This window comes from Phyllobates terribilis, unplaced genomic scaffold (genome assembly GCF_046119375.1).
Source record: "Phyllobates terribilis strain yellow unplaced genomic scaffold, ASM4611937v1 Scaffold_3__8_contigs__length_932513732, whole genome shotgun sequence".
Taxonomy (NCBI): domain Eukaryota; kingdom Metazoa; phylum Chordata; class Amphibia; order Anura; family Dendrobatidae; genus Phyllobates; species Phyllobates terribilis.
In genome coordinates, this window is record NW_027362763.1 from 20,566,063 (window position 1) to 20,586,360 (window position 20,298).

Here is a 20,298-nt window from a genome sequence, read left to right on the forward strand (position 1 = left end):
TCACCCAGAATCCTCCAGTGTATACTGTATAATCTCCCAGCAGTCTCCTCTCATCACCCAGAATCCTCCAGTGTATACTGTATAATCTCCCAGCAGTCTCCTCTCCTCTCATCACCCAGAATCCTCCAGTGTATACTGTATAATCTCCCAGCAGTCTACTCTCATCACCCAGAATCCTCCAGTGTATACTGTATAATCTCCCAGCAGTCTCCTCTCCTCTCATCACCCAGAATCCTCCAGTGTATACTGTATAATCTCCCTGCAGTCTCCTCTCATCACCCAGAATCCTCCAGTGTATACTGTATAATCTCCCAGCAGTCTCCTCTCATCACCCAGAATCCTCCAGTGTACACTGTATAATCTCCCAGCAGTCTCCTCTCCTCTCATCACCCAGAATCCTCCAGTGTATACTGTATAATCTCCCAGCAGTCTACTCTCATCACCCAGAATCCTCCAGTGTATACTGTATAATCTCCCTGCAGTCTCCTCTCCTCTCATCACCCAGAATCCTCCAGTGTATACTGTATAATCTCCCTGCAGTCTCCTCTCATCACCCAGAATCCTCCAGTGTATACTGTATAATCTCCCAGCAGTCTCCTCTCATCACCCAGAATCCTCCAGTGTACACTGTATAATCTCCCAGCAGTCTCCTCTCCTCTCATCACCCAGAATCCTCCAGTGTATACTGTATAATCTCCCAGCAGTCTCCGCTCATCACCCAGAATCCTCCAGTGTATACTGTATAATCTCCCAGCAGTCTCCTCTCCGCTCATCACCCAGAATCCTCCAGAGTATACTGTATAATCTCCCAGAAGTCACCGCTCATCACCCAGAATCCTCCAGTGTATACTGTATAATCTCCCAGAAGTCACCGCTCATCACCCAGAATCCTCCAGTGTATACTGTATAATCTCCCAGCAGTCTCCTCTCATCACCCAGAATCCTCCAGTGTATACTGTATAATCTCCCAGCAGTCTCCTCTCATCACCCAGAATCCTCCAGTGTATACTGTATAATATCCCAGCAATCTCCTCTCCTCTCATCACCCAGAATCCTCCAGTATATACTGTATAATATCCTAGCAGTATCCTCTCATCACCCAGAATCCTCCAGTGTATCCTGTATAATCTCCCAGCAGTCTCCGCTCATCACCCAGAATCCTCCAGTGTATACTGTATAATCTCCCAGCAGTCTCCTCTCCGCTCATCACCCAGAATCCTCCAGTGTATACTGTATAATCTCCCAGCAGTCTCCTCTCATCACCCAGAATCCTCCAGTGTATACTGTATAATCTCTCCCAGCAGTCTGCTCTCCTCTCATCACCCAGAATCCTAAAGTGTATACTGTATAATCTCCCAGCAGTCTCCGCTCATCACCCAGAATCCTCCAGTGTATCCTGTATAATCTCCCAGCAGTCTCCTCTCATCACCCAGAATCCTCCAGTGTATACTGTATAATCTCCCAGCAGTCTCCGCTCATCACCCAGAATCCTCCAGTGTATACTGTATAATCTCCCAGCAGTCTCCTCTCCGCTCATCACCCAGAATCCTCCAGTGTATACTGTATAATCTCCCAGCAGTCTCCTCTCATCACCCAGAATCCTCCAGTGTATCCTGTATAATCTCCCAGCAGTCTCCTCTCATCACCCAGAATCCTCCAGTGTATACTGTATAATCTCCCAGCAGTCTCCTCTCATCACCCAGAATCCTCCAGTGTATACTGTATAATCTCCCAGAAGTCACCGCTCATCACCCAGAATCCTCCAGTGTATACTGTATAATCTCCCAGCAGTCTCCTCTCCGCTCATCACCCAGAATCCTCCAGTGTATACTGTATAATCTCCTAGAAGTCACCGCTCATCACCCAGAATCCTCCAGTGTATACTGTATAATCTCCCAGCAGTCTCCTCTCATCACCCAGAATCCTCCAGTGTATATTGTATAATCTCCCAGCAGTCTCCTCTTATCACCCAGAATCCTCCAGTGTATACTGTATAATCTCCCAGCAGTCTCCTCTCATCACCCAGAATCCTCCAGTGTACACTGTATAATCTCCCAGCAGTCTCCTCTCATCACCCAGAATCCTCCAGTGTATATTGTATAATCTCCCAGCAGTCACCTCTCATCACCCAGAATCCTACAGTGTATACTGTATAATCTCCCAGCAGTATCCTCTCCGCTCATCACCCAGAATCCTCCAGTGTATACTGTATAATCTCCCAGCAGTCTCCTCTCCGCTCATCACCCAGAAACCTCCAGTGTATACTGTATAATCTCCCAGCAGTCTCCTCTCATCACCCAGAATCCTCCAGTGTATACTGTATAATCTCCCAGCAGTCTCCTCTCATCACTCAGAATCCTCCAGTGTATACTGTATAATCTCCCAGAAGTCACCGCTCATCACCCAGAATCCTCCAGTGTATACTGTATAATCTCCCAGAAGTCACCGCTCATCACCCAGAATCCTCCAGTGTATACTGTATAATCTCCCAGCAGTCTCCTCTCATCACCCAGAATCCTCCAGTGTATACTGTATAATCTCCCAGCAGTCTCCTCTCATCACCCAGAATCCTCCAGTGTATACTGTATAATATCCCAGCAATCTCCTCTCCTCTCATCACCCAGAATCCTCCAGTATATACTGTATAATATCCTAGCAGTATCCTCTCATCACCCAGAATCCTCCAGTGTATCCTGTATAATCTCCCAGCAGTCTCCGCTCATCACCCAGAATCCTCCAGTGTATACTGTATAATCTCCCAGCAGTCTCCGCTCATCACCCAGAATCCTCCAGTGTATACTGTATAATCTCCCAGAAGTCACCGCTCATCACCCAGAATCCTCCAGTGTATACTGTATAATCTCCCAGAAGTCACCGCTCATCACCCAGAATCCTCCAGTGTATACTGTATAATCTCCCAGCAGTCTCCTCTCATCACCCAGAATCCTCCAGTGTATCCTGTATAATCTCCCAGCAGTCTCCGCTCATCACCCAGAATCCTCCAGTGTATACTGTATAATCTCTCCCAGCAGTCTGCTCTCCTCTCATCACCCAGAATCCTCCAGTGTATACTGTATAATCTCCCAGCAGTCTCCGCTCATCACCCAGAATCCTCCAGTGTATCCTGTATAATCTCCCAGCAGTCTCCTCTCATCACCCAGAATCCTCCAGTGTATACTGTATAATCTCCCAGCAGTCTCCGCTCATCACCCAGAATCCTCCAGTGTATACTGTATAATCTCCCAGCAGTCTCCTCTCCGCTCATCACCCAGAATCCTCCAGTGTATACTGTATAATCTCCCAGCAGTCTCCTCTCATCACCCAGAATCCTCCAGTGTATCCTGTATAATCTCCCAGCAGTCTCCTCTCATCACCCAGAATCCTCCAGTGTATACTGTATAATCTCCCAGCAGTCTCCTCTCATCACCCAGAATCCTCCAGTGTATACTGTATAATCTCCCAGAAGTCACCGCTCATCACCCAGAATCCTCCAGTGTATACTGTATAATCTCCCAGCAGTCTCCTCTCCGCTCATCACCCAGAATCCTCCAGTGTATACTGTATAATCTCCCAGAAGTCACCGCTCATCACCCAGAATCCTCCAGTGTATACTGTATAATCTCCCAGCAGTCTCCTCTCATCACCCAGAATCCTCCAGTGTATATTGTATAATCTCCCAGCAGTCTCCTCTTATCACCCAGAATCCTCCAGTGTATACTGTATAATCTCCCAGCAGTCTCCTCTCATCACCCAGAATCCTCCAGTGTATATTGTCTAATCTCCCAGCAGTCACCTCTGATCACCCAGAATCCTACAGTGTATACTGTATAATCTCCCAGCAGTATCCTCTCCGCTCATCACCCAGAATCCTCCAGTGTATACTGTATAATCTCCCAGCAGTCTCCTCTCATCACCCAGAATCCTCCGGTGTATACTGCATAATCTCCCAGCAGTCTCCGCTCATCACCCAGAATCCTCCAGTGTATACTGTATAATCTCCCAGCAGTCTCCTCTCCGCTCATCACCCAGAATGCTTCAGTGTATACTGTATAATCTCCCAGCAGTCTCCTCTCCTCTCATCACCCAGAATCCTCCAGTGTATACTGTATAATCTCCCAGCAGTCTCCTCTCATCACCCAGAATCCTCCAGTGTATACTGTATAATCTCCCAGCAGTCTCCTCTCCTCTCATCACCCAGAATCCTCCAGTGTATACTGTATAATCTCCCAGAAATCACCGCTTATCACCCAGAATCCTCCAGTGTATCCTGTATAATCTCCCAGCAGACTCCTCTCATCACGCAGAATCCTCCAGTGTACTGTATAATCTCCCAGCAGTCTCCTCTCATCACCCAGAATCCTCCAGTGTATACTGTATAATCTATCTCCCAGCAGTCTCCTCTCATCACCCAGAATCCTCCAGTGTATACTGTATAATCTCCCAGCAGTCTCCTCTCCGCTCATCACCCAGAATCCTCCAGTGTATACTGTATAATCTCCCAGCAGTCTCCTCTCATCACCCAGAATCCTCCAGTGTATACTGTATAATCTCTCCCAGCAGTCTGCTCTCCTCTCATCACCCAGAATCCTAAAGTGTATACTGTATAATCTCCCAGCAGTCTCCGCTCATCACCCAGAATCCTCCAGTGTATCCTGTATAATCTCCCAGCAGTCTCCTCTCATCACCCAGAATCCTCCAGTGTATACTGTATAATCTCCCAGCAGTCTCCGCTCATCACCCAGAATCCTCCAGTGTATACTGTATAATCTCCCAGCAGTCTCCTCTCCGCTCATCACCCAGAATCCTCCAGTGTATACTGTATAATCTCCCAGCAGTCTCCTCTCATCACCCAGAATCCTCCAGTGTATCCTGTATAATCTCCCAGCAGTCTCCTCTCATCACCCAGAATCCTCCAGTGTATACTGTATAATCTCCCAGCAGTCTCCTCTCATCACCCAGAATCCTCCAGTGTATACTGTATAATCTCCCAGAAGTCACCGCTCATCACCCAGAATCCTCCAGTGTATACTGTATAATCTCCCAGCAGTCTCCTCTCCGCTCATCACCCAGAATCCTCCAGTGTATACTGTATAATCTCCTAGAAGTCACCGCTCATCACCCAGAATCCTCCAGTGTATACTGTATAATCTCCCAGCAGTCTCCTCTCATCACCCAGAATCCTCCAGTGTATATTGTATAATCTCCCAGCAGTCTCCTCTTATCACCCAGAATCCTCCAGTGTATACTGTATAATCTCCCAGCAGTCTCCTCTCATCACCCAGAATCCTCCAGTGTACACTGTATAATCTCCCAGCAGTCTCCTCTCATCACCCAGAATCCTCCAGTGTATATTGTATAATCTCCCAGCAGTCACCTCTCATCACCCAGAATCCTACAGTGTATACTGTATAATCTCCCAGCAGTATCCTCTCCGCTCATCACCCAGAATCCTCCAGTGTATACTGTATAATCTCCCAGCAGTCTCCTCTCCGCTCATCACCCAGAAACCTCCAGTGTATACTGTATAATCTCCCAGCAGTCTCCTCTCATCACCCAGAATCCTCCAGTGTATACTGTATAATCTCCCAGCAGTCTCCTCTCATCACTCAGAATCCTCCAGTGTATACTGTATAATCTCCCAGAAGTCACCGCTCATCACCCAGAATCCTCCAGTGTATACTGTATAATCTCCCAGAAGTCACCGCTCATCACCCAGAATCCTCCAGTGTATACTGTATAATCTCCCAGCAGTCTCCTCTCATCACCCAGAATCCTCCAGTGTATACTGTATAATCTCCCAGCAGTCTCCTCTCATCACCCAGAATCCTCCAGTGTATACTGTATAATATCCCAGCAATCTCCTCTCCTCTCATCACCCAGAATCCTCCAGTATATACTGTATAATATCCTAGCAGTATCCTCTCATCACCCAGAATCCTCCAGTGTATCCTGTATAATCTCCCAGCAGTCTCCGCTCATCACCCAGAATCCTCCAGTGTATACTGTATAATCTCCCAGCAGTCTCCGCTCATCACCCAGAATCCTCCAGTGTATACTGTATAATCTCCCAGAAGTCACCGCTCATCACCCAGAATCCTCCAGTGTATACTGTATAATCTCCCAGAAGTCACCGCTCATCACCCAGAATCCTCCAGTGTATACTGTATAATCTCCCAGCAGTCTCCTCTCATCACCCAGAATCCTCCAGTGTATCCTGTATAATCTCCCAGCAGTCTCCGCTCATCACCCAGAATCCTCCAGTGTATACTGTATAATCTCTCCCAGCAGTCTGCTCTCCTCTCATCACCCAGAATCCTCCAGTGTATACTGTATAATCTCCCAGCAGTCTCCGCTCATCACCCAGAATCCTCCAGTGTATCCTGTATAATCTCCCAGCAGTCTCCTCTCATCACCCAGAATCCTCCAGTGTATACTGTATAATCTCCCAGCAGTCTCCGCTCATCACCCAGAATCCTCCAGTGTATACTGTATAATCTCCCAGCAGTCTCCTCTCCGCTCATCACCCAGAATCCTCCAGTGTATACTGTATAATCTCCCAGCAGTCTCCTCTCATCACCCAGAATCCTCCAGTGTATCCTGTATAATCTCCCAGCAGTCTCCTCTCATCACCCAGAATCCTCCAGTGTATACTGTATAATCTCCCAGCAGTCTCCTCTCATCACCCAGAATCCTCCAGTGTATACTGTATAATCTCCCAGAAGTCACCGCTCATCACCCAGAATCCTCCAGTGTATACTGTATAATCTCCCAGCAGTCTCCTCTCCGCTCATCACCCAGAATCCTCCAGTGTATACTGTATAATCTCCCAGAAGTCACCGCTCATCACCCAGAATCCTCCAGTGTATACTGTATAATCTCCCAGCAGTCTCCTCTCATCACCCAGAATCCTCCAGTGTATATTGTATAATCTCCCAGCAGTCTCCTCTTATCACCCAGAATCCTCCAGTGTATACTGTATAATCTCCCAGCAGTCTCCTCTCATCACCCAGAATCCTCCAGTGTATATTGTCTAATCTCCCAGCAGTCACCTCTGATCACCCAGAATCCTACAGTGTATACTGTATAATCTCCCAGCAGTATCCTCTCCGCTCATCACCCAGAATCCTCCAGTGTATACTGTATAATCTCCCAGCAGTCTCCTCTCATCACCCAGAATCCTCCGGTGTATACTGCATAATCTCCCAGCAGTCTCCGCTCATCACCCAGAATCCTCCAGTGTATACTGTATAATCTCCCAGCAGTCTCCTCTCCGCTCATCACCCAGAATGCTTCAGTGTATACTGTATAATCTCCCAGCAGTCTCCTCTCCTCTCATCACCCAGAATCCTCCAGTGTATACTGTATAATCTCCCAGCAGTCTCCTCTCATCACCCAGAATCCTCCAGTGTATACTGTATAATCTCCCAGCAGTCTCCTCTCCTCTCATCACCCAGAATCCTCCAGTGTATACTGTATAATCTCCCAGAAATCACCGCTTATCACCCAGAATCCTCCAGTGTATCCTGTATAATCTCCCAGCAGACTCCTCTCATCACGCAGAATCCTCCAGTGTACTGTATAATCTCCCAGCAGTCTCCTCTCATCACCCAGAATCCTCCAGTGTATACTGTATAATCTATCTCCCAGCAGTCTCCTCTCATCACCCAGAATCCTCCAGTGTATACTGTATAATCTCCCAGCAGACTCCTCTCATCACCCAGAATCCTCCAGTGTATACTGAATAATCTCCCAGCAGTCTCCTCTCATCACCCAGAATCCTCCAGTGAATACTGTATAATCTCCCAGCAGTCTCCTCTCATCACCCAGAATCCTCCAGTGTATACTGTATAATCTCCAAGCAGTCTCCTCTCATCACCCAGAATCCTCCAGTGTATACTGTATAATCTCCCAGCAGTCTCCTCTCATCACCCAGAATCCTCCAGTGTATACTGTATAATATCCCAGCAATCTCCTCTCCTCTCATCACCCAGAATCCTCCAGTGTATACTGTATAATCTCCCAGCAGTCTCCTCTCATCACCCAGAATCCTCCAGTGTATCCTGTATAATCTCCCAGCAGTCTCCTCTCATCACCCAGAATCCTCCAGTGTATACTGTATAATCTCCCAGCAGTCTCCTCTCATCACCCAGAATCCTCCAGTGTATACTGTATAATCTCCCAGAAGTCACCGCTCATCACCCAGAATCCTCCAGTGTATACTGTATAATCTCCCAGCAGTCTCCTCTCCGCTCATCACCCAGAATCCTCCAGTGTATACTGTATAATCTCCCAGAAGTCACCACTCATCACCCAGAATCCTCCAGTGTATACTGTATAATCTCCCAGCAGTCTCCTCTCATCACCCAGAATCCTCCAGTGTATATTGTATAATCTCCCAGCAGTCTCCTCTTATCACCCAGAATCCTCCAGTGTACACTGTATAATCTCCCAGCAGTCTCCTCTCATCACCCAGAATCCTGCAGTGTATACTGTATAATCTCCCAGCAGTATCCTCTCCGCTCATCACCCAGAATAATCCAGTGTATACTGTATAATCTCCCAGCAGTCTCCTCTCATCACCCAGAATCCTCCGGTGTATACTGCATAATCTCCCAGCAGTATCCTCTCCGCTCATCACCCAGAATCCTCCAGTGTATACTGTATAATCTCCCAGCAGTATCCTCTCATCACCCAGAATCCTACAGTGTATACTGTATAATCTCCCAGCAGTATCCTCTCTGCTCATCACCCAGAATCCTCCAGTGTATACTGCATAATCTCCCAGCAGTCTCCGCTCATCACCCAGAATCCTCCAGTGTATACTGTATAATCTCCCAGCAGTCTCCTCTCCGCTCATCACCCAGAATGCTTCAGTGTATACTGTATAATCTCCCAGCAGTCTCCTCTCATCTCCCAGAATCCTCCAGTGTATACTGTATAATCTCCCAGCAGTCTCCTCTCCTCTCATCACCCAGAATCCTCCAGTGTATACTGTATAATCTCCCAGCAGTCTCCTCTCCTCTCATCACCCAGAATCCTCCAGTGTATACTGTGTAATCTCCCAGCAGTCTCCTCTCCGCTCATCACCCAGAATCCTCCAGTGTATACTGTATAATCTCCCTGCAGTCTCCTCTCCTCTCACCCAGAATCCTCCAGTGTATACTGTATAATCTCCCAGCAGTCTCCTCTCATCACCCAGAATCCTCCAGTGTATACTGTATAATCTCCCTGCAGTCTCCTCTCCTCTCACCCAGAATCCTCCAGTGTATACTGTATAATCTCCCAGCAGTCTCCTCTCATCTCCCAGAATCCTCCAGTGTATACTGTATAATCTCCCAGCAGTCTCCTCTCCTCTCATCACCCAGAATCCTCCAGTGTATACTGTATAATCTCCCAGCAGTCTCCTCTCCTCTCATCACCCAGAATCCTCCAGTGTATACTGTGTAATCTCCCAGCAGTCTCCTCTCCTCTCATCACCCAGAATCCTCCAGTGTATACTGTATAATCTCCCAGAAATCACCGCTTATCACCCAGAATCCTCCAGTGTATCCTGTATAATCTCCCAGCAGACTCCTCTCATCACCCAGAATCCTCCAGTGTATACTGTATAATCTCCCAGCAGTCTCCTCTCCTCTCATCACCCAGAATCCTCCAGTGTATACTGTATAATCTCCCAGAAATCACCGCTTATCACCCAGAATCCTCCAGTGTATCCTGTATAATATCCCAGCAGTCTCCTCTCATCACCCAGAATCCTCCAGTGTATACTGTATAATCTCCCAGCAGTCTCCTCTCTGCTCATCACCCAGAATCCTCCAGTGTACTGTATAATCTCCCAGCAGTCTCCTCTCATCACCCAGAATCCTCCAGTGTATACTGTATAATCTCCCAGCAGTCTCCTCTCATCACTCAGAATCCTCCAGTGTATACTGTATAATCTCCCAGCAGACTCCTCTCATCACCCAGAATCCTCCAGTGTATACTGAAAAATCTCCCAGCAGTCTCCTCTCATCACCCAGAATCCTCCAGTGAATACTGTATAATCTCCCAGCAGTCTCCTCTCATCACCCTGAATCCTCCAGTGTATACTGAATAATCTCCCAGCAGTCTCCTCTCATCACCCAGAATCCTCCAGTGTATACTGTATAATCTCCAAGCAGTCTCCTCTCATCACCCAGAATCCTCCAGTGTATACTGTATAATCCCCCAGAAGTCACCGATTATCACCCAGAATCCTCCAGTGTATACTGTATATTCTCCCAGCAGTCTCCTCTCATCACCCAGAATCCTCCAGTGTACACTGTATAATCTCCCAGCAGACTCCTCTCATCACGCAGAATCCTCCAGTGTATACTGTATAATCTCCCAGCAGTCTCCGCTCATCACCCAGAATCCTTCAGAGTATACTGTATAATCTCCCAGCAGTCTCCTCTCATCACCCAGAATCCTCCAGTGTATACTGTATAATCTCCCAGCAGTCTCCTCTCATCACCCAGAATCCTCCAGTGTATACTGTATAATCTCCCAGCAGTTTCCTCTCATCACCCAGAATCCTCCAGTGTATACTGTAAAATCTCCCAGAAGTCACCGCTCATCACCCAGAATCCTCCAGTGTATACTGTATAATCTCCCAGAAGTCACCGCTCATCACCCAGAATCCTCCAGTGTATACTGTATAATCTCCCAGCAGTCTCCTCTCATCACCCAGAATCCTCCAGTGTATACTGTATAATCTCCCAGCAGTCTGCTCTCCTCTCATCACCCAGAATCCTCCAGTGTATACTGTATAATCTCCCAGCAGTCTCCTCTCATCACCCAGAATCCTCCAGTGTATAATGTATAATCTCCCAGCAGTCTCCTCTCATCACCCAGAATCCTCCAGTGTATACTGTATAATCTCCCAGCAGTCTCCTCTCCGCTCATCACCCAGAATCCTCCAGTGTATACTGTATAATCTCCCAGCAGTCTCCTCTCCTCTCATCACCCAGAATCCTCCAGTGTATACTGTATAATCTCCCAGCAGTCTCCTCTCCTCTCATCACCCAGAATCCTCCAGTCTATACTGTATAATCTCCCAGCAGTCTCCTCTCCTCTCATCACCCTGAATCCTCCAGTGTATACTGTATAATCTCCCAGCAGTTTCCTCTCATCACCCAGAATCCTCCAGAGTATACTGTATAATCTCCCAGAAGTCACCGCTCATCACCCAGAATCCTCCAGTGTATACTGTATAATCTCCCAGAAGTCACCGCTCATCACCCAGAATCCTCCAGTGTATACTGTATAATCTCCCAGCAGTCTCCTCTCATCACCCAGAATCCTCCAGTGTATACTGTATAATCTCCCAGCAGTCTCCGTTCATCACCCAGAATCCTCCAGTGTATACTGTATAATCTCCCAGCAGTCTCCTCTCCGCTCATCACCCAGAATCCTCCAGTGTATACTGTATAATCTCCCAGCAGTCTCCTCTCATCACCCAGAATCCTCCAGTGTATCCTGTATAATCTCCCAGCAGTCTCCTCTCATCACCCAGAATCCTCCAGTGTATACTGTATAATCTCCCAGCAGTCTCCTCTCATCACCCAGAATCCTCCAGTGTATACTGTATAATCTCCCAGAATCCTCCAGTGTATACTGTATAATCTCCCAGCAGTCTCCTCTCCGCTCATCACCCAGAATCCTCCAGTGTATACTGTATAATCTCCCAGAAGTCACCGCTCATCACCCAGAATCCTCCAGTGTATACTGTATAATCTCCCAGCAGTCTCCTCTCATCACCCAGAATCCTCCAGTGTATATTGTATAATCTCCCAGCAGTCTCCTCTTATCACCCAGAATCCTCCAGTGTATACTGTATAATCTCCCAGCAGTCTCCTCTCATCACCCAGAATCCTCCAGTGTACACTGTATAATCTCCCAGCAGTCTCCTCTCATCACCCAGAATCCTCCAGTGTATATTGTATAATCTCCCAGCAGTCACCTCTCATCACCCAGAATCCTCCAGTGTATATTGTATAATCTCCCAGCAGTCTCCTCTCATCACCCAGAATCCTCCAGTGCATACTGTATAATCTCCCAGCAGTCTCCTCTCATCACCCAGAATCCTCCAGTGCATACTGTATAATCTCCCAGCAGTCATCTCTAATCACCCAGAATCCTCCAGTGTATACTGTATAATCTCCCAGCAGTCTCCTCTCATCACCCAGAATCCTCCAGTGTATACTGTATAATCTCCCAGCAGTCTCCTCTCCTCTCATCACCCAGAATCCTCCATTGTATACTGTATAATCTTCCAGCAGTTTCCTCTCATCACCCAGAATCCTCCAGTGTATACTGTATAATCTCCCAGCAGTCTCCGCTCATCACCCAGAATCCTCCAGTGTACACTGTATAATCCCCCAGCAGTCTCCTCTCATCAACCAGAATCCTCCAGTGTATACTGTATAATCTCCCAGCAGTCTCCTCTCATCACCCAGAATCCTCCAGTGCATACTGTATAATCTCCCAGCAGTCTCCTCTCATCACCCAGAATCCTCCAGTGTATACTGTATAATCTCCCAGAAGTCACCTCTCCTCTCATCACCCAGAATCTTCCAGTGTATACTGTATAATCTCCCGGCAGTCTCCTCTCATCACCCAGAATCCTCCAGTGTATACTGTATAATCCCCCAGCAGTCTCCTCTCATCACCCAGAATCCTCCAGTGTATACTGTATAATCTCCAAGCAGTCTCCTCTCATCACCTAGAATCCTCCAGTGTATACTGTATAATCTCCCGGCAGTCTCATCTCATCACCCAGAATCCTCCAGTCTGTACTGTATAATCTCCCAGCAGTCTCCTCTCATCACCCAGAATCCTCCAGTGTATACTGTATAATCTCCCAGCAGTCTCCTCTCCTCTCATCACCCAGAATCCTCCAGTGTATACTGTATAATCTCCCAGCAGTCTCCTCTCATCACCCAGAATCCTCCAGTGTACACTGTATAATCTCCCAGCAGTCTCCTCTCATCACCCAGAATCCTCCACTGTATATTGTATAATCTCCCAGCAGTCACCTCTCATCACCCAGAATCCTCCAGTGTATATTGTATAATCTCCCAGCAGTCTCCTCTCCGCTCATCACCCAGAATCCTCCAGTGTATACTGTATAATCTCCCAGCAGTCTCCTCTCTGCTCATAACCCAGAATCCTCCAGTGTATATTGTATAATCTCCCAGCAGTCACCTCTCATCACCCAGAATCCTCCAGTGTATATTGTATAATCTCCCAGCAGTCTCCTCTCCGCTCATCACCCAGAATCCTCCAGTGTATACTGTATAATCTCCCAGCAGTCTCCTCTCCGCTCATCACCCAGAATCCTTCAGTGTATACTGTATAATCTCTCAGCAGTCTCCTCTCTGCTCATCACCCAGAATCCTCCAGTGTATACTGTATAATCTCCCAGCAGTCTCCTCTCCTCTCATCACCCAGAATCCTCCAGTGTATACTGTATAATCTCCCAGCAGTCTCTTCTCATCACCCAGAATCCTCCAGTGTATACTGTATAATCTCCCAGCAGTCTCTTCTCATCACCCAGAATCCTCCAGTGTATACTGTATAATCTCCCAGCAGTCTCTTCTCATCACCCAGAATCCTCCAGTGTATACTGTATAATCTCTCAGCAGTCTCCTCTCATCACCCAGAATCCTCCAGTGTATACTGTATAATCTCCCAGCAGTCTCCTCTCATCACCCAGAATCCTCCAGTGTATACTGTATATTCTCTCAGCAGTCTCCTCTCATCACCCAGAATCCTCCAGTGTATACTGTATAATCTCCCAGCAGTCTCCTCTCATCACCCAGAATCCTCCAGTGTATACTGTATAATCTCCCAGCAGTCTCCTCTCATCACCCAGAATCCTCCAGTGTATACTGTATAATCTCCCAGCAGTCTCCTCTCATCAGCCAGAATCCTCCAGTGTATACTGTATAATCTCCCAGCAGTCTCCTCTCCGCTCATCACCCAGAATCCTCCAGTGTATACTGTATAATCTCCCAGCAGTTTCCTCTCATCACCCAGAATCCTCCAGTGTATACTGTATAATCTCCCAGCAGTTTCCTCTCATCACCCAGAATCCTCCAGTGTATACTGTATAATCTCCCAGCAGTTTCCTCTCATCACCCAGAATCCTCCAGTGTATAATGTATAATCTCCCCGCAGTCTCCTCTCATCACCCAGAATCCTCCAGTGTACACTGTATAATCCCCCAGCAGTCTTCTCTCATCAACCAGAATCCTCCAGTGTATACTGTATAATCTCCCAGCAGTCTCCGCTCATCACCCATAATCCTCCAGTGTATACTGTATAATCTCCCAGCAGTCTCCTCTCATCACCCAGAATCCTCCAGTGTATACTGTATAATCTCCCAGCAGTCTCCTCTCCGCTCATCACCCAGAATCCTCCAGAGTATACTGTATAATCTCCCAGAAGTCACCTCTCCTCTAGAATCCTCCAGTGTATACTGTATAATCTCCCAGAAGTCACCTCTCCTCTCATCACCCAGAATCCTCCAGTGTATACTGTATAATCTCCCGGCAGTCTCCTCTCATCACCCAGAATCCTCTAGTGTATACTGTATAATCCCCCAGCAGTCTCCTCTCATCACCCAGAATCCTCCAGTGTATACTGTATAATCTCCCAGCAGTCTCCTCTCATCACCCAGAATCCTCCAGTGTATACTGTATAATCTCCCAGCAGTCTCCTCTCATCACCCAGAATCCTCCAGTGTATACTGTATAATCTCCCAGCAGTCTCCTCTCATCAACCAAAATCCTCCAGTGTATACTGTATAATCTCCCAGCAGTCTCCTCTCATCACCCAGAATCCTCCAGTGCATACTGTATAATCTCCCAGCAGTCATCTCTAATCACCCAGAATCCTCCAGTGTATACTGTATAATCCCCCAGCAGTCTCCTCTCATCACCCAGAATCCTCCAGTGTATACTGTATAATCTCCCAGCAGTCTCCTCTCATCAACCAAAATCCTCCAGTGTATACTGTATAATCTCCCAGCAGTCTCCTCTCATCACCCAGAATCCTCCAGTGCATACTGTATAATCTCCCAGCAGTCATCTCTAATCACCCAGAATCCTCCAGTGTATACTGTATAATCTCCCAGCAGTCTCCTCTCATCACCCAGAATCCTCCAGTGTATACTGTATAATCTCCCAGCAGTCTCCTCTCATCACCCAGAATCCTCCAGTGTATACTGTATAATCTCCCAGCAGTCTCCTCTCATCACCCAGAATCCTCCAGTGTATACTGTATAATCTCCCAGCAGTCTCCTCTCCTCTCATCACCCAGAATCCTCCATTGTATACTGTATAATCTTCCAGCAGTTTCCTCTCATCACCCAGAATCCTCCAGTGTATACTGTATAATCTCCCCACAGTCTCCTCTCATCACCCAGAATCCTCCAGTGTACACTGTATAATCCCCCAGCAGTCTCCTCTCATCAACCAGAATCCTCCAGTGTATACTGTATAATCTCCCAGCAGTCTCCTCTCATCACCCAGAATCCTCCAGTGCATACTGTATAATCTCCCAGCAGTCTCCTCTCATCACCCAGAATCCTCCAGTGCATACTGTATAATCTCCCAGAAGTCACCTCTCCTCTCATCACCCAGAATCTTCCAGTGTATACTGTATAATCTCCCGGCAGTCTCCTCTCATCACCCAGAATCCTCCAGTGTATACTGTATAATCCCCCAGCAGTCTCCTCTCATCACCCAGAATCCTCCAGTGTATACTGTATAATCTCCAAGCAGTCTCCTCTCATCACCCAGAATCCTCCAGTGTATACTGTATAATCTCCCGGCAGTCTCATCTCATCACCCAGAATCCTCCAGTCTGTACTGTATAATCTCCCAGCAGTCTCCTCTCATCACCCAGAATCCTCCAGTGTATACTGTATAATCTCCCAGCAGTCTCCTCTCCTCTCATCACCCAGAATCCTCCAGTGTATACTGTATAATCTCCCAGCAGTCTCCTCTCATCACCCAGAATCCTCCAGTGTATACTGTATAATCTCCCAGCAGTCTCCTCTCATCACCCAGAATCCTCCAGTGTATACTGTATAATCTCCCAGCAGTCTCCTCTCCGCTCATCACCCAGAATCCTTCAGTGTATACTGTATAATCTCCCAGCAGTCTCCTCTCCTCTCATCACCCAGAATCCTCCATTGTATACTGTATAATCTCCCAGCAGTTTCCTCTCATCACCCAGAATCCTCCAGTGTATACTGTATAATCTCCCAGCAGTCTCCTCTCCTCTCATCACCCAGAATCCTCCATTGTATACTGTATAATCTCCCAGTAGTCTCCTCTCATCACCCAGAATCCTCCATTGTATACTGTATAATCTCCCAGCAGTTTCCTCTCATCACCCAGAATCCTCCAGTGTATACTGTATAATCTCCCAGCAGTCTCCTCTCATCACCCAGAATCCTCCAGTGTATACTGTATAATCTCCCAGCAGTCTCCTCTCATCACCCAGAATCCTCCAGTGTATACTGTATAATCTCCCAGCAGTCTCCTCTCATCACCCAGAATCCTCCAGTGTATAATCTCCCAGCAGTCTCCTCTCATCACCCAGAATCCTCCAGTGTATACTGTATAATCTCCCAGCAGTCTCCTCTCATCACCCAGAATCCTCCAGTGTATAATCTCCCAGCAGTCACCTCTCCGGTCAGCAGCTCAGTGATCTTGGTGGTGAGCTCTAGGATCTTCTTCTCCGGTGTCGGGGAGTGCGGGGCTTCTGTGATGGGGCTCTGGATCTGGCTCCGTCCTCCGGACACACAGGGGGTCACACGGTCACCGGACGTCTTCTTCACCACTGTGTGCTCCTGTGTACAGGGAGAGACGCTGATCACCACATAGATTCTACTCATCTTCCATCTTTCCTGTTATAGTAATAGAGATAAGAGTGATCTCATGTCAGACTCTCACCTTTCCCTGTAACAAGTCGATGATCTCCAGGGCGAGGAGTAATATTCCTGCAGTCATGTTGCTTTTGTCCTGGTTGATCCTCGGGGGGTCAGTTTTCATCCTGACATCCTGGTACTGATCCTTCTGTCCTTCCATGTACTCCCACTCTTCCATGGAGAAATAGACAGCGGCATCCTCACACCTGACAGGAACCTAATCCCGGCACACAAAATAGGAAGACAAGAAAATAATGTGCAAAAAAGAAGGTTCTTTTATTGATTAGATCCAAGAAAAATATCCGACGATGGTTTCAATCATAACATGATTTTCATCAGGGACCAGGATCTACATGAAAAACAATATTACTTTGGCAGAATATCACCGAGCCCAGAGGATACCACGAGGTCTTCGTGTACAACTGAGATCGACACTTTTTTCTGATGACAGTGAGTTTTGTGATAGATTCGAGCACATATTAAACAAATGCTCCATGGACATTATCCTTTTGACCATAGAAAGACTTAGTAAGGAAATTAATACATTAGAGAATTCAATACGCGCAATCGAAGAACAGCTAATAGGAACTCTCTCCAGCTCTGAATTGTACTCTGTACTGTGACGGACTTCAAAAAAGTACTACAGTCAAGGAAACTTGACAAATTCATCCGTGATCAGGACGACTACACAAATAAACGGGTATACCGATGGAGCTGTGGCCATCTTCTGTCTACATCAAGGACCACCTATGGACCATCAAGCAGCGGCAGCGAGTACGGATCGGACAACTCCTCGAATTTTCTAGGCCAGCGACCAACCCGAAAGGGAAGACGAGGCGGGGGCAGAGGCGATCGTCCAAGACAATATGGGGTCAAAACACAGTCACAGAATTGAAATTTTCCGGGTTCCATACAAGGTATCACAATCGGGAGGCACCACTGTCACTGCTCTCCTATGTTGCCTATAGTTTTCACCCATAACGGTTCTGCGCATGGGCCATTTTGTGTTCCATGATTGCGTTTCACATACCAGAAACCGGAAGTTACGCACTCTCTCCACTTCCTCCTTTCGCTGGGACAGTGTATTTAACCGCGATGTGCGGTAGTCACAGCACACCTGACACGGCACACAACCAAGGTAGGCAGGAGTGGTCCCCTCATTCTGAACGCAGATCTTGAGCATTGGTATCTTGTAAATATGGATCACCACCGTTCTTCTCTCCCTCGCCCGGCAGCCCGATATCTACTGCATACTCCATCCTTGGGGATAACTGAACACTGTTTCTATTCAAATAAGAATGGCCTATATGCACAGGTTTGCTCTTTCCATATATTGTGATTCTCCCCAAATTCCTAGACGGACTATCTGCCATATAGCATTTCGAGAACACTTACGTACAATGAACTAGACCCTATTAGGCTTACCACCTCACCAGGCTATCAGGCAATTACCCATTACCCCTTACCACACTCTTTCAATACGATTGAAAGGATCCCTGCATATTCTTATTCTTTGATTATAGGACCCAAACGTGGGTTGTCCTATTGAGCCACACTAATGGCTTTTCCTGAAAACGCTTGATTTGAGGTATAAGTTTCTGATGTTTTTTTATCTTCTTTCTCGAGCCTCACAGCACGTTAAGAAGCAGAACAGTAGCACAGCGTCTCGATCTCAACTCCTCGTCTATTCTGTTGTGAAATGATGTTTGTACGTGTCATGAAATAGGATATTGGTTTTCATGTAGATCCTGGTCCCTGATGGAAATCATGTTATGATTGAAACCATCGTCGGATATTTTTCTTGGATCTAATCAATAAAAGAACCTTCTTTTTTGCACATTATTTTCTTGTCTTCCTATTTATGACATATTTGGACCTTTTTCCCTGAGCACCAGTACATTATCGGATGAGCACAGCTTTATCTTTAATTATTACCTGACAGGAACCTGACACACATATACTGACATCACCCAGAATCCTCCAGTGTATAATTTCCCAGCATTCACCTCTCCGGTCAGCAGCTCTGTGATCTTCTTGATGACCAATAGGATCTTCTTCTCAGGCATTGGGGAGTGCAGGGCTTCTGTGATGGGGCTCTCATTTCTGCTCCTTCTTCTGGATACGTGGTGATGGATGATGGGAGTCTCACAGTTACCCGAGGTCTTCTTCAGTATTGTGCAATCCTGTGGATGAATATTATACATTGGGAAAGATAAGAGCAGGACCTGCCCATCCATCTGAACAGAAGACCTCATGTGGCACTCACTGCCTGTTTCTGCTGGTTTACTCCTTATTGTTTGGGAGGTTTGAGGGCCCTCGGAGAACGAAACTGATAGAATCAACCATAAGTTGAGGCTATTGATTTCGTGGTGGAGTTATCGATGACAGCAGTGAGCTGGATACAGCCGTAAGGGGTGAAGAATAAGATAGCATGACACATTCAAATAGTGATCCGGGAGATCCTTCTATGGAATCCAACTTGGATATAGAAGGCAAGGTAGAAGGTGGAACAAAACATGGAGACTTCTCAGAGAAGAAACAGAGATCCTCTGAAAGACATCCAGTTAGCAATGCTCCAATGGAAGCAGTTTGTTAATAAGAGTTTTCAGGCTCATCTCTGAGGTTCTATGAATAAGATCCATAAGTACAGTAGTGTTCAGAGTACCAGCCGTCCAATAGGACTGACCGGATTAATCCCAGTTTCTGGTATAAATTCTATCACCACATGTCACACAATTTACCAGTCGGTGCAGGAGATTGTAAGAAACCCCCAGACTCCGCATTCATCATCTGCAGGTTTCTGACTCTGTGTATCTGAATAATTAATTGTACGGGGGGTGTTCAATATAATAGCAGTGTGGAGGTCAATCATTCTGTGAAGAAACAGGTGTGAATCAGGTGGCCCTAACCCCTTCACGACATGCGCCGTACATGTACTGCGCACGCCATGTCCCCCACTATGGTGCGGGCTCCGGCGCTGAGCCCGCACTTTTTCGGGCACATATCAGCTGATTGTTACAGCTGACACGTGCCCGCAACAGCCGAGGTTGGAATCGCGATATACCAGCGGCTGTTAACTAGTTAAATGCCGCTGTCAAACTCTGACAGCGGCATTTCGCTCGCGCTTCCGGGAAGCGCTTTGTTGGCTCCGCCCATCGGCAACCCCGTCACGTGATTGCGTGTCACAGATGGGTTGGCATGACAACCCGTGGTCTGGATGAGACCTCTGTGGTTGTCATAGCCGATCTGCTATGAGCGCCACCCAGTGGTCGACATTCTTAGCAGATAAGCACTTGAGTTACACACAGCAGGGCTGAAGCCGTATGTGTAACAGAGCC

The 20,298-nt window shown here is 47.1% G+C and overlaps 1 protein-coding gene across 6 annotated transcripts in view; it reads right to left on the reverse strand.

The window, feature by feature from the left end:
- Positions 1-20,298, reverse strand: part of LOC141258698 (uncharacterized) — a 134,839-nt gene that overhangs the window by 54,097 nt on the left and 60,444 nt on the right. For all 6 annotated transcript variants that reach the window (XM_073673713.1, XM_073673711.1, XM_073673714.1 and 3 more), the window contains 3 exons: positions 18,967-19,143; positions 16,986-17,177; positions 16,718-16,882 (listed from right to left, as the gene is read on the reverse strand). In XM_073673713.1, the coding sequence (XP_073529814.1) occupies positions 16,718-16,882; positions 16,986-17,177; positions 18,967-19,143 (534 nt within the window). The remainder of the gene's footprint in view (positions 1-16,717; positions 16,883-16,985; positions 17,178-18,966; positions 19,144-20,298) is intronic.